This window comes from Aphelocoma coerulescens, chromosome 15 (assembly GCF_041296385.1).
Source record: "Aphelocoma coerulescens isolate FSJ_1873_10779 chromosome 15, UR_Acoe_1.0, whole genome shotgun sequence".
Lineage (NCBI taxonomy): Eukaryota > Metazoa > Chordata > Aves > Passeriformes > Corvidae > Aphelocoma > Aphelocoma coerulescens.
The window spans coordinates 8887234-8901555 of record NC_091029.1 but is presented as its reverse complement, the minus strand read 5'-3'; the positions used below and the strand labels follow the sequence as shown (position 1 = coordinate 8901555).

At 61.0% G+C, this 14322-nt stretch overlaps 1 protein-coding gene across 2 annotated transcripts; it reads left to right on the top strand.

Moving 5' to 3' along the window:
• Positions 1-1035: 1035 nt before the first annotated feature.
• Positions 1036-14294, top strand: LOC138119491 (tRNA (32-2'-O)-methyltransferase regulator THADA-like). 2 transcript variants are annotated; one of them, XM_069031419.1, is made up of 31 exons: positions 1036-1139; positions 1695-1872; positions 2050-2136; positions 2394-2421; positions 2740-2888; positions 3068-3190; positions 3410-3530; positions 3773-3927; positions 4421-4505; positions 4810-4946; positions 5229-5426; positions 5811-6507; positions 6595-6747; positions 6839-6948; positions 7081-7241; positions 7471-7637; positions 7916-8101; positions 8567-8718; positions 9079-9222; positions 9508-9612; positions 9816-10016; positions 10287-10437; positions 10553-10787; positions 10930-11169; positions 11288-11513; positions 11635-11841; positions 12018-12256; positions 12456-12632; positions 13078-13344; positions 13440-13645; positions 13756-14294. In XM_069031419.1, the coding sequence occupies exons 1-31, from the start codon at positions 1036-1038 to the stop codon at positions 14046-14048; spliced, it is 5682 nt and encodes a 1893-aa protein (XP_068887520.1). In that variant the 3' UTR covers positions 14049-14294. The 2 variants fall into 2 exon arrangements, with proteins under 2 accessions (XP_068887520.1, XP_068887519.1); XM_069031418.1 differs by having other exon boundaries at positions 6839-7241.
• The last annotated feature ends 28 nt before the right edge of the window (positions 14295-14322 follow it).

Below are 14322 nucleotides of genomic sequence, written 5' to 3'. Positions count from 1 at the left end.
AACAATTCCTAGGCTGTTTCACTCATTGATATTGACAGCAGTCAGGGCAAACCTGGTCCCCTGGCTGGATTTGGGCTTCCAGGCTGATTTCTAAAGCAGAACAGAGATAGAGGCTGTTGACAAATGCTGCCAAAAACTACAGGCTGGGGGCTTTCCGTCCCCAAGGGAAGTGTTCACATCTCAGTGTCCTCCTGGCCGCCTGGTGCACCCCAGCTGTGTTTTCCTGGGCTGCCCGTGCCATGACTCATCCAAGCAGCCGATGCCCATCAGTCGCTCCAGCGCCGCTGCGAGAAACAACAGGGTAAAAACAATCCTTCAAGATCAAAAACAAGAAGCATTTTCTGTGTAGCTGAAATTCAGTGGGATGTGCTAGTCAGGTGTTAAAACTATATTTAATAAAAAGCCAGAAACTGTAAAATCATGGAGTCGTTTGGCTTGAAAGGGAGCTTTAAAGATGATCTTAAAATTTGCCTAATAAAGTTGTTCAACCCTGTGCCGACTAGCAAAAAGAACTCTAATAAAATCATTTTATTTTGATGATAATTATAATAAATCTGTCTCTCTCCCCAAAGGCCATTTCATCCCATGGGAAGAGTGGAATCTCTCCACTGGGTAGCAGCGTTATTAGTGATACGACTACAATAGTGATGCTGGCTATCAGAGATGCTGTCCATGCGGGAGGACTGCGGGGTACCACGCAATGAACCACGATGGAACCAGACAACAGCTTCACCCCGAAGCATTCCAGTTGGCACTTCAGAGATCTTACACCGCCTCGTGCTGTCCAAAATCCCTCTGTGCTCGGCAGGCAGCACTCGGTTTTCGGAAGCTCTGGGCTATCTGGCTTTTCACCGGCTACGGAACCGGCTTGGGCCGGCGGTGGTTTCCAACCCTGCCCGGCAGCCGGCGGCTCCCGGCCGGGGTTGGAGGAGGGATCGCGGCTCCGGCTCGGCGCTGCGGGCGGTGCTGGGCCGGGGCAGCGCCAGGGGGCGCCGCCGAGCGCCGCAGCGGGCCCGGCTCTGTGGTGCGGCCGCCATGGGCGCCGAGCGGGAGGCGCGGGCCTGCGCCGCCTTCTACGGCACACGGGGCCTCGCCGCCACCGTGCTCTCCTGCCTGCGCTGCCTGCGGCACTTCGCGGGGTAAGAGCGCGGGCCCCTGGGAGGGAGCTCCCGGTGTCCCCCCGGGTGCGAGTGCATCGGGAAAGCCGCGGTGTGCAGCGCCCGTGCATCGCCCGGCGCGGATCTCGGCTTCCCCCGGGCGCGGGTCGGGAGGAGGGGAACAAGGGAGGGGGTGTGAGAAGATCGATACCCAGCAAGGGGTTCGAGCCACGCTCACGTACCCCCCATTCCCTTCCTGCCCGCTCAGCAGCAGCAGGGCTGCAGTTTTCAGGATTTTCGAGCCCTTCTGCCCCCCCCCAGGGGCTTGCATGTGCTGAGCTTTGAGGATTTCGTGTAGCTCTCCCCCGCCACCGTCCCTCCTTCCTCGCTCCAGTGCAATGCTGAGTGCAGTCAGAAGAGAGGAGAATCGCAAGCTGGGGCACTCCAACCCTAACATCTACCAAGCTGGAGCACCCCTACTCCTATCCAAATCAAGATGGGACACCCCAATCCCAGATCCCTCTGAGCTGGGGTATTCACCCACTACAAACTTCACCGAACCAGGGTGTCCTCACCCCCATCCATGTCCTGTTCCAGGAGTACTGCCAAGAGATGCAAAGAGAAGCACCTGGAGGAAGCTCTCCAGCTGACGCGGGTGCTGAGCGAGGGTCTGCAGGCGCTGGGTGAGGCAGAGGCACGACCCCTGCTCCGCTGTGTCCTGGCTTTCCAGATGGAGGCAACCAGCAGCTCCAGCTCCTTCCAGAAACTGGAACAGGTCTGTAAGACAGTCAGCTGGGCTGGCTTTGTCCACTCCTGGGACAGCTCTGGAGCTTTCCGGCATCCTTACCAGCAAAGGGGCCCAGAGGTGCTGCAGGCTCTCCCAGTAGCACTTGGCAGCTGGTATCTCCCAGGGGTCTGGGCAGAGCAGCTGACTTGGAGTGTCTCTTGGCAGATGGTGACCCAGCTGGCAGTGGGGAAGGAAGCCCTGTTGGCCCAGGAGGTGGACAGGCTGCTGGCCAGCCTGGCACCGCAGGGAGAGGTGAGAGAACCCCAGCTGTGCAGTGGCACTGGCTTTCAGGGGGACTTGCCTGTGACAGGGACCTGTTGGTTTGGGCTGCTTCCAGTCCTTCACTTCACTTCCCACCATTCTGGGGACTTGCCCTTGGCTGCAGCTGGCAACACGTGGCTGTCTATCACAGCAGCCCTTTGCTCATCTCTGGGGCAGAACCCTCCTGCCAAAGGCACTGAACCCCAGCATGTTGTGACACAGGACAAACTATCCTTCTGTCCCTGCAGGTGCTGTCTCCTGGGGACCTTCAGTCAGGTCAGTCTCTGTTCCTTCCCTTCCAGGGTTTTCTCCCAGCCCACACCACCAGTGCACAGAACACTTCCTGCCAATCTAAACTGGGTCCTTTGTGCTCATGGGAGGGGTAGCAGGGGTCAGCCAGATCCATGTGATCTCTACAGAGGTCCCAGCATCCATTGCTCTGCCCACCCACAGCTGGAAACCAGACAAGTCAAAGCATCCCCTGCATCGCAGCTCCATTCCTACCTCACGTACCAACAGCGCAGCCCTTGGCTGAACCGGGAGCAGGGCTGGCTGCAGGAGGGCTGGGGGCTCATGCTGTCCCTTTGCCTGCAGTGTCCATGTTCCTGGAGGAGAGCAGCCTGGGCCGGCAGCACTGGCGGCAGAACCTGGCCCCGCTGCTGCAGCGCCTGGCCACCACCCTGCGCTGGGTGCTGCAGGGCCCACCTGCACCCGGCAGCACGTGGGGCTACCTGGTCATCAAGGTAAGAGCCAGACTGGGGAGCAGGGGAATCAGTACCTGCAAGGACTGGCCAGGCACTGGCAGCAATGTCCAGAGGGATGTAACGCATCAAGCTGCTTTGAATGGCCGTTCCTGGGGCATTGCTGCTTTTTCAGAGGTGAGAAATACTGATCATCCCTGTGGCACCTCCTGCTCCTCCAGGCCTGCCTCCAGGTCTTCCAGGCCCTGCCAAAGGATGTGGCCCCCCTGGTGTGGTGCATGTCAGGGAAGAGTGAGACCCTGCAGAGCCTCTTGGGACTGCTGCTGGAGGTGGTTTGGGGGAAGGTGCGTACAGCCCTTGGAGGGATGGAGCTGCCTGTCCCACGGAGCAGAGCAGTGCTGTCCTTCCCAGGTGCTTTCCCTGTTCCCCTCCCCAAGCCTGCAGAGACAGCCCAGTGTCTGGTATGTCTGAGAGACCCCATGTAGCTGCTTGCAGGGGCAGTTAAATGGGGTTGAGGTTTAAGTGGTGTTTTGAGTTGTGCATTTGCCTCCCTGTGAGTCCAGGCCCTGAACAAAGACACGAGGCTGCTGGCAGGCACAGCCCTGAGCATGTTGGTGAACACGGCCCCCCAGCCCCAGCATGGGGCCAGTGCTGTGCTGACCCTGTTCCAGCTCCCCAGCCAAGGTGCGTGCTCCATCCTGAGCTGGGGATGGCCTCTGGCAAAGGGTGACAGGTGTGTTTGGGTATGAGGGGACAGAGGCTGGTGCCAAGCTGGACTTGGCTGCTGTGTCTGTCTCTTGGGGTCTGGGGTCTCCAGCTGTCTCCGGCCACCTCCCATGGATGCTCTGGAATGAGCCATGGCAGTTGCTCCCAGAGCAGCATTTGGGTTTGCCACCTTCCTTCCATCCAGTGCAGCCATTTCCCAGCAGGCACTGGGGAACTGAAGTTTGGGGAGCTTGTGGTGGAAGTGCCCCCTGTCCTGGAACCAGATGGGCTGGAGAAGCTGGTGCTCACCAGAGGTTTGCTGACGTGCTGCAAGATGGACATCCTCAGCTGCCAGCTGGAGGGCTTCCCCCACAAGGTAGGAGAACTCAAACCTAGTGGACAGGGCTTGAGGGAGCCCTTGGAGAGGGCTGGCAGCCACCTGTGGTGCCTGCGGATCCTTGGGGGATGAAGTCAGGCTGCACCCCTCCACACCAGCAGCTCCATGCATCCTGCTGAGCACAGTTAGCCAGGAGCCTGCTTTTTCCAAAGACACCCAAGCAGGGATTTGTCTCTCCTGGGGGCCTGGGAAACAAAGTGGTGCCAAAAGCCCCTACACAGGCAAAGCAGTCTTCACCCTGTGCTCCCAGGGCATGAACCCAGGGCTGCTCGTTCAGGGCATAGCCTCAGCTCTGCCCACTTCTAGCCTCTCCCAAGTCCTCATGAGCTGAGGACTTCCAGGCAGGGAGCAGAAGTGAGCTCTGTAAGAGCAGGAGAACCAGGCAGCACTCTCCTTGCCTGTCTCATGGCAGGGTTTTCTCACCCTGGAAATCCCATGCCTGCCCACTCCCTGAGCTGCTGTGCTCCTGCAGGCCTGCCTGCTGCTGGACGTGGTCTTTCCTGCTGTGTGTGCCCTGACCAGGGAGCAGAACAACTGCCACTACTACTGCTTCCAAGGTAGGAGACGGTGACCCTGCCATGGTGGGGAGGTTTGAAAGGTTCACTGTGCTCGTGATGCACGGAGCCCCTGTGTGCTTCATCTTCTCCCAGGGAAGGTGCTTTTCTGGGTCTTGGTAGCTGGTTTGGAAACTGCTGTTAATTTCTGCTCCAGCCCAACGGACAGTAACCCTTTTGGGGTCTTGTGTGCCTGATGGGGGAACTGCTGCCCCTGCACACAGGGTCCTTAAGCCCCCAGCCTGTGCTGGCTCTGCTGTAGGCAAGTCTGGGGTGAGGGCTGCAGCAGAGCGCTCTGTTTTGGCAGCGTGTGCGCTGTGGCTGCAGCGCCTGCGGGAGGGCCTGGCTGCTCTCTGGCACCTGACGGGGACCCGCATCCTGGCCCAGGACACTGAGCTCCTCCAGGAGGTGACCCAGCTGCTGTGGAACAATGCAGAGACCCCGGTAAGGACACGGGTATGGCCCCAAAGGGCCATAATGTGGCAGCCAGGAACAGCTTCACCTGGCTCGGCTGCTGTCCCCAGCCCATAGCACACCCCTGACTGTTTCAGCTCCATCAGCTAAACACGCTCCCTTGCCTGCAGCTGCCAGGGCAGGGGCAGCCACACTGCTGAGGTCATGGCATTTGTCACACACAGGCTCTAAAGGGCCACATCACCTGCCATGGGACAAGAAGACATGAGAGGGAGCCCACCCTAAGCCCCATTTGCTATCCTTCTCCCACAGGTGGAAGGGGTGTCTGAGTTCATCCACAGCTCCTTCCGATTGCTCCTGGAGATCTACCACCTTGAGTGCCAGCACTTCCAGGACCAGGAGACACCCCTCTACCAACAGATGCTGCAGAGGGTGATTTCAATGCCGTGGCAGATCAAAGCAAGATATGTGCCCCTGTGTGCCATCGTCCCCTACATGGGCAGCCAGCAGGTAGGGAAGGCAGGGGTATGGGGAGTCTTGGTCTCAGCTGGCTCTGCTGCTGAGGTGGCACAGCCTCTGTCCACTGCCTGTCACCTTCAACCCAGCTCAGCTGTGTGGGCAGGCATCCTTCCCACCCAGAGGGGGTGTTTTAGCATCACCCAGGGGGATAGCATCCCTGGGGTAGTGAGCTACAGCAGTTCATCCCTGGGGAGTGCCAGTGGGAAGGGAAACGTTGCCTGTCATTGCCCACCAAAAGCTGGCCAAAAGCAGGTTGAGGTACCAGAGATACTCAGTGCCAGGGGTGCCTGCAGTGTGGCCTGTACCCATCTGTCCTTCCCCCAAATGCAGCTTTCAGCCCAACAGGGAGATGAGGGTCACTTGCCTTTCTCCCAGGTGCTGGACGCCTATCCGGACCTGCCACAGCACCTCCTGAGCTGCCTCTCCACCAACCACCTGTGTCCTGCTGCGGCCGAGGTCTACAAGGTCCTGGTGCGGCAGCAGTGCAGTGAGTGGCGGGATGGGCAGCGGGGCACAGAGGAGGCCTTGGCAGAGCAGTGGGCACTGTGCTGGCTCCCCCTGCTCTCCCAGGCCCTCCGCTCCCCCCTGCCCATCCTGCAGAACAACGCTGCCAACCACCTCCTGGCCTGGACCCTGCGGCAGCTCCCGGCCACCCAGGCACCGCTGGCTGCCCAGTTTGGTGGCGAGGACACGACGTCACTCCGGGCTTGGGTGTCACTGCTGAAGGCACAGAAGAGCATGGCAGGGGCCCTGCCGCTGGGGGATGAGGTGCTGCAGCGGCTCTCCCGCTGCCTGGGCACCCGCGAGGAGGGCGTTCGGCTGGCAGCGCTGAGTCTGCTCTGCTGCAGCCCCAACACCAACCAGCCCCTCTCGGGCACCGAGCTGCGGCTGCTGCAGGAGTTCCTGCCCCTGAACCTCAACTGCGACTCCTCCTCGTTCCGGCAGCTGCTGCAGGCAGCGATGAGGAAGGCGCTGGTCCGGCTGCGGGACAGCTCGCTGGCCCAGCTGCGGGGGAAGGCGCCGCGAGGCACCGGGCAGGGCGAGGGAGCTGGGCAGCTCGCCCAGGCAGTAGGTGAGGCAGCCACCCAACACCTCCACCACAGCCCTGGGAGACTGACATGTGCCCAGCATCCCTCGCTGCTGTGCTCTCTGCCCACAGGCTTTGTGGAATGGCTGCTGCAGCTCAGCATCGCCTCGCTCAGCCCAGGCTCCAACTACCAGAGGAAGAAGACGGCTCTGCTCCTCCTGGTCGCTGTTCTGGAGACCTGCACAGACACCTGGAGCCCTGACAGGAAGAAAGGCCAGCCCCCACGTGAGTACAGGCAAGCTGCCTGGAGTATCACCCTCAGCTGTGGGGATACTCCCAGCCAATCCCATCCCACCGCCCCGTGTCCCCTTCACAGGGACCATGGCCACACTGCTGAGCTACGCCAGGCAGAGCGGCTGCTGGGACTTCTTCTCCCAGCCCAATTTGTTGGTGCTGCTGAGCTGCCTGCAGGACAGCACTAACGAGGTGAGCCTCCTAAAACCAAGGGGAGGTCATAAAGATGCCTGCCTTGGCTTCAAGCAGGCTCAGAGGGGAAACCCACCATGCTTCCCGTTTATCTATGTCCCACTTTTCCCCATGTCTTCTCTGTCCTGGCAGATCAGAGACTTGGCCTCAGAGCTGCTTGTCCGCTACTTCCCCGCCACATTCCCCGAGCCCATTGCCCTGGCTCTCTTCCAGCTGGCCCAGGACACCCTGGGCAGCCCCCGAGTGCAGGAGGCTGAAGCTGGAGCTGTGCTGATGAAGACCATCCTGCAGAAGTATGAGCTCCTGGCATCCCCCCACTTCTCCCTGTGGTGGCACAGGACCCCCCAAGAGCATGTTGGCAGCACTGGTGCCTCACCAGTCTGTGTTCAACCAGTCTGGGTTCAGTGGGAAGCTGGGGAGGGTTGAGGTACAGGAGTCTGCACCAGGGGAGGAAGGCGCCGCATAGCACAAGATGGGCAGGAATTCCCTGGTACTCACAGCAGGATCTGCCTGTTGCCCCAGGTCAGACAGTGGCATCATGAAGAGCCTGTCCCTGGAGGCTGAGGCAGCCCTGACACTGCGCAGCCGAGGGCTGTGCTTCGCCCAGCACCTTCTCCACGTGCTGCAAGCCCAGTACAAGGTGGCATGCCAGGACCTGCTGCGGGCAGCAGCCACTGCACCGATGCACGGTATGGCCCCAGCAGGGCAGGGCAGGGCAGGGAGCAGCTCCTGCAGCAGCTCCCTGGGAACTGGAACAGGCCAGAATCATGGCAGAACTCAGACCCCAGCTTGTTGCTGGTGCCACATCCTTGCCTCGATTTCCCTGTTTTGGCACTCCCCGTGCCTTGCACACCCCTCACGCAGGGCCCTGTTCACTCCCTGCCCCTGAGCCATGTCAGCCACGGGCTCAGGCAGGAGAGGCAGGGCTGTGCTGACCCCACAGTGAGCAGAGGTGGGTGTTCTGCAGGAGCCATCGCAGCCCTGCGCAGGTGTCTGCTCCAGGTGCCGGACGTGGCTGTCTCCATGCAGGCTGCAGAGTTGGTGCAGAGCTGGCAGGAGCTCCTCACCCGCCTCGTGACCACAGTGAGAGACATCACCTCCTTCCTCCTGGGTGCTCTGCAGAGCCAGCAGGGCCCTGATGCTGATGAGCAAGGTGAGTGTGTCCCCATGGGGGCAGAACCATCCCTGGGAACCACTGACAACTCCATCACAGCCACTCCTGGCCCAGCAGCCCTTCAACCCAAGGGGAATGCACTTGTATTCTGTAGAATTCCCCACAGCAGGGGACCGTGGTAGGGCTGGGCCTGGCTTTGGGTCCCTTTCTCAACTCCATGGGAGAAGAGCAGCACTAGAGGCAAAAGCCTTCCAGAAGCAGTGAGGCACCTGCCAGATGAAAACTGTTGGGAGAGGAGGGGCTGGCAGAGCCCTCACAGCAATGGCTTGGAAAGAGCAGTGGGCAAAGTACAGCTGCAGTCTTGAGTGGGGCATGTGGCAGGGTAGGAGCCATTGCCATTTGTGTGCATTCTGACAGGGGACTGCAGGTCCTCCCAAACCCCAGGAGCATCCCCCTCCCACTGCCCTACACCACCCTGCTCAGACCAGGCTTTTCCTTTTGCAGCTGCTGCCCCATCCTTTGCAGAGATGGGGAACGCCATTGGCTCCCTCATCATGCTGGGGAAGGGCCGGGGGCAAGAGGAAGAGGAGGGGGACTCAATCCTGCTGTCAGAGGAGCACAACCTGATCCTGACGTGCTGCTGGGTGTCAGTGAAGGTGGGGACCCCTCCTTATGGCATTGTGAGAGGGGCAGGCCGGCAAGGCACCCATCGTCCAGCCCACCCCAGCTGCTGCTTCACCTCCCCTTGTGGCATTCATCCACACTGGGGATGAACACGGGGGAATTTCTGTCCTTATCTCAGTGCTCTCACACATGTTCTCACCCCATTCCAGGAAGGATGAAACCACCAGCCTCCCCAAAAGCAGCCCACTCCCTGCCTGCCCTTATGCTTCTTCCCAGACACTGACAGTCCCCTGCTGTGGCAGAGCCAGGCTACCTGGCTTGCAGCCCTGCTGCTATCCATCCCAGGTTCTCCTCCTCCCTGCCAGTCTTGCTGACCTTCCTCTTCTTCCCAGGAGATTGGGCTGCTCCTGGGGGGCCTGGCCGAGCTGCTGCTATCCCCAGCACTGCCTGCTGAACTGGGGCCCCTCCTGCTGCTCCCCACCCTGCAGATGGCCACCAGGGTGTTCCAGGAAATCCTGCTGCGGTGCCGGCACTGGGTAAGAGCGTATCTGAGCCCTTACCCATCCCTCCAGCTCTGTCCCTGCCCTGGCATACTGGAGTGGAGGGAGGGAGAGTGCAGTGGGGCAGGGTGTGCTCTGGGGCAGGACGTGGGGATGGCTGGAAGCACCTTGGCTGGGATCCCAGTGCCAGACCCCATCACATCCCCACACCATTATGTCTTCTCACTTGCTCTTCCCCTTTGCAAAGAGTTTCCTGGGGCCATGGGGGGGCTGGTGGGTGCAGCCTTTGGGGTGTGGGGGCCTGACTCTGCTCTGTCCCAGGGAGCAGTGGAGGGCTGCAGCATGGGCTTCACCAAATTCTGTGCTGCTCTGCTGAACCACCCGGATCCAGAGCTGCAGGCCATCCCACGGGCTGTGCTGGAGCAGGTATGGTACTCATTGTGCCCCTTGTTTCCTGTGTGCCCCAGGGAGCACTAGGGTCGTTTCTCAGTGTCCCCTCTCCCTGGGGCAAGCACCCTCCTGGCAGCTGAGATGCTGGTGCGTGGCTGGTGCCCTCCTTGCAGGGCAGCTGCAGGTTCCAGGTGACAGGTGTCTGGTCACAGCTCAGGTGGGTTTTGTTTCTCTGTCAGGGCTTGGAGGCGCTGAGCGGGCCCCGGAGCAGCTCGGTCACACGCCGTGCTGCCGGCTTCCCCATGCTCTTCCTCTGCATCGTCAGCGGGGAGGCCCCGGCGCAGGCACGGCCGCTGCTGACCCGCTGCATCCAGACACTGCTGACCTTGGCCACCACGGCACTGCCACAGGACTGGGACCAGACCCTCGACCTCCCACAGGTGAGTGTGGCACTCCTGGCTGCTGGAGCCCCTTTGGGAAGAGGGTAATATGGGCCGGGTCCCCTGAAGGGAGCTGTGCCAGGTACCCAGCGTGAGACCCTGAGAACTCAGATGAGCAAAAACCCAGAGCCCTGGTCACGCTGTCCAGCCCGGCAGCCTGGGAGCTGACGGCCTCTTGGATCCCCTGTCTTTTCCCACGCTCTTCCCCTGACATGGTAGCATGAGCCCCCTCCCGGCATGGTGCCGCTGAGCCCCGTGTGCTCTCCCCAGGTGTGTGCCCTCCACGTGCTGCAGACGCTGGTCCGCGGGGCGGGGCTGGGCGGGGCCGTGCTGTGCCACGCCACACCCATGATGGCCCTGGCGCTGCGGGGCCTGGGTTCGCCGTGCTGGGCCATGAGGAACGCGGCCATCCAGCTCTTCAGTGAGTACTGACAGAGAGATCCCACAGCGCTCAGGGTTCGGAGCTTGTCTGGGGTGAAGCGCAGAGGGTTGGCAGGGTTGGATGGGACCTGACGCTGCCTCCTCTGTCCCTGCAGGTGCCCTCACGTCCCGGCTGCTGGGACAGCCATGGAGCCACAGGGATGGCTGCCCATCAGAGGGGCTGAGCCTGCACGCCTTCCTCGGGCAGCATCCAAAGTTGGGCTCTGTGCTGCTCGGAGAGCTCAGGGTGGCCACAGCACCCACATCGGGGGGGCCCCGCTTGCACCCTGCACTCCATGCCATCCTCACCCTCCTGGCCCAGCTGCAGCCTGGTGCAGACAGTCCCAGCAGGTAAGGGTCAGTGTGGATGCTGTGCCTCAGCCAAGGGCTCCTGCAGTGGGAAGGGCTCCCATGGTGCCGAGGCTGGCCCTGGCTCTTGCGAGATTTCACTCCAGCCAGAACATCACCACGTGCTGCCCTTTTTGCTCCACAGCCCCTCTGCTCCCTTCCTGGGGCCACTGCTGGGGCTGGCGGAGAGCCCCATCTACGCCGTACGAGCAATGGCTGCCAAGGCTCTGGTGCCCGTTGTGCCCCCACCCCAGCGCCACGGGCTCCTCCTGCAGCTGGCCCAGCAGCTCCCTGCGGCACCCGGACAGACCCGCTCGCACAACGCTGTCCACGGGCACCTGCTGCAGATGCGGGCGCTGCTGGCCTCTGCCACGGCCACGGGGGGGTGAGTGCTGCCCTGCTGTCTCCCCAGCTGGGGTCACTGTGCCAAATGCAGCCTTTTGGCCACAGAAGGGCGCCCAGCCTGGCGCTGTGCCCCGTGGTAAGGCTGTGTCTCCGTGCAGGCTGTCAGCCAAGGCGCTGTGCCCTGTGGCTCTGCAGCTGGAGGCGCGGGGCTGGCTGCTCACCCCTGCCCAGCGCTGTCCCCTCGTCCGTGCCACCTTCCTCCAGGTCCTCACCCTCCTGCCCACATCCTTCAGCCCTGGCTTCACCCAGTACATCCATGACACCATCAGTGCTGAGCTGGGCAGCCTCCTGCAGGGGGGAGAGTCTGGCTGCACCGAGCCACAGGTACTGCTTCCTGCCAGGAGAATCATGGCCACGCCTGACTGGCAGTGAGCCTGGGCAGGGACAGGGGGATTCATCGCTCCAGGCTGAGCACTGGAAGGGGAATCTTGGTTTTTTCCTGCAGGTGGGTTCAGCCACCCTCCACCAAACCATGGCTCACTTCATGTGCAGCGAGGCAGCCCGGCTGGCAGACAGCGAGCGGATTGCTGCTGTCTGCTCACTTCTACAGCAGCCCAACCTCGACATCCAGCTTGCCATCCTGAGCTGGGTGATCACTGGGGAGGGAGGAACGTGCAAGGAGGTGGAGAATGCTCTTGGGCTGACATTGCTGGTATGATGGCACAAAAGTCACCAAGTAAAGCAGGGGGTCCCAATGCACCACGCAGATGGGACCCCTGAGATCCCATTGCTGAGAAGCTTGGTGCTCCCCAGGCTGAGGCTGCACCGGTCCTGCAGTGCTGGGACCACCAACCACTAACATGTACCTTCTTCCCCATTGTCAACTAGGAGAGCTTGTGGTCAGTGCTGCAAGAGAGAAGGGACAAAGAGTTCCTGAGATTGTACCTTGAGGCTTTGCTGCATCTTTACAGAGATCCCTCATCATGGTCCCAGGAAGCTTCCAGTAAGCTTCAGGGCTCCTCAGCATCCTGCCTGGAAATGCTGCTGCACGTGGTGGAGGCTGAGTGTCCTGGGCCTGATCTCCTCTTCCAGGCACTGTGTGCTGCCAGTCTGCTGCTCACCCACCGGTAGGTCCCTGCTGCTGCCAGGGAGCTGCCCAACTCTTCCAGCAGATTCATCCTTAGTCCATGCTAGAAACAGCCATGACTTCTCTCCCATAAATCACAGCATTGCACCTGACTCCTGCAATCTCAGGGCAGCCAGTGGCCTTTGGTCCCCTGGATGGAGCAGAAAGGTGTGCTTGAATTCCCTCTCTTGCTCTGGCAGGTTTGGGGACGAGGATGGCGCACTGGTGGAGCGCTGGTGTGCGGCGCTGGAGGAGTGCAGCCGGTCCACTTGGTCCGAGGTGCTGCGGCTGGCAGCCGCCCGCTCCCTGCAGATGGCAGGGGCTGGCGTGGTGCGGCGATCCCTGTCCTGTGCCTCGCTCGTCCCTGTGGCTCTGCGGTAGGTCACTGAGCCCATCCCTGGGGGTGGCTGCGCTTGCAGCCAGTTCTCAGCAGCACTGCTCCCTGCAGCCCCAGCCCCAGCCTGCTGGAGGTTAATGTCCCCTGCAAAAACTCAAGGGTATTGAAGAAAACCACACTCAGTCAAAAATCACTGGCACTCAAGAGCTCACAGTCTACAAAAAATTATGTCGGTGGCATTTTAATACAAACAGCCAGTCCCTTATGAGCAGCAGATGGCATTACTGGGTCCTTCAATCCTCAGCACAGCCCCTACCCTCCCAAGCTCCAAGATTTTGGGTGGTGGCTGCGTCTTTCACGTTCCAGGAGAGAAGTCCCTCAGAAAAGGATTCCTCTGAAGTCCCATCCTTCCCTCCCCTCCAAGCTGGCTGGGATGCTCTGGGGCATGCAGTATGCTTCCCTTCCCTTCTCTTCCCTTTCCTCAGGCTGATAAACATGGCCATTCAGCTTCTGCAAGATGAGGAGCGGGAGGTCCGGCATGAGGCCTCAGGTTTCGCCAGCCTCCTGCGGCAGAGCCCAGGGGAGCCTCTCCGAGATGGCTGCATCTTTGTGCAGGACAATGTGGGGCTCCAGAGCCTCCTGCAGCTCCTTCTGGGAGAGTTTGGGGAGCACCCTGAGACCTTCAACTCACTACTTCAGCACATCCCCATCTTAGATCTCAGGAGCGTTGTGGAGGAGCTGGAGGCTAACAAGTGAGTTGCTGGACCTGTGGACTGGCATGAGGAGGGAGTGTGGGGTACCACAGGACCAGCCCTTGGCTTCACTCACACCTTGGCTTTCCCCCCAGAGCTGCCAGCCTGTACAAGGAGGATGAACCCAATGTTTTTGCGGAGCCAGCTGTCCTGGCACAGCAGCTGCTCCCTGTCCTTGTGCAGCTCCTGGAGAAGGCTCCTGCTGGAAGTCCCCTCCATGCCTCGGCTCTGCACTGGCTGGAGGCCACAGGCCCCAGTGTGCTGAGGGACCTGCAGTACTGTAAACACTGCTGGAGCCAAGGTATGGCGAGTGTGGAGTCCCTGGGACAAGCAGTGTCCTTGTTCCCCAGGCCAGCTCTGCCCAGGCAGACCCTGCCACACTCACAGCTCCTTCACCCCCTCTCTCCACAGGGACCACTGTCCACTGGGGGATGAAGGCGCTGGGCTGTGCCAAACTCCACACAGCCCTGGCCGTGCTGCTGGTGAGAGCCCAGCTGATGGCACAGGTGCTACAGGTGCTGGGGGAAGGTGCCATGGCCATGCCAGGGCTGGGCTGTGGCACCCAGGAGTTGGAGCAGGAGCTGCAGCTGGTACAGGGGCTGCTGGTGCAGCACGGGCTGGCCCCTGTGCCAAATCAGGACAATGCACCAGGAGAGCTGGGACCACCCATGGGGACTGACAGCTCCAGGCATGCAGAAGTGTGACATGAAATCCTGCAGCTGTGTCCCTCCATTTGCTGGATGCTCGCTCTGACCAGCAGCCAGGCCTGCAGGTTTGGTGGTGTAACTCAGGGGAACCCCACTCACAGTGTGAGACACGCTCACTTTTGTTTCTAACTCTCCAGCTGAGGACTCCAGTGCAGCATTGCCTTGGTCCATGTCCATGGCTTCCTTGCCCTCACTTCTGGCTGGCAGGAGGAGACCTGTGCCCCAGAGCTCTCACACCTCCTCATGCTCAACTCCCACCACCTGTTTTTTT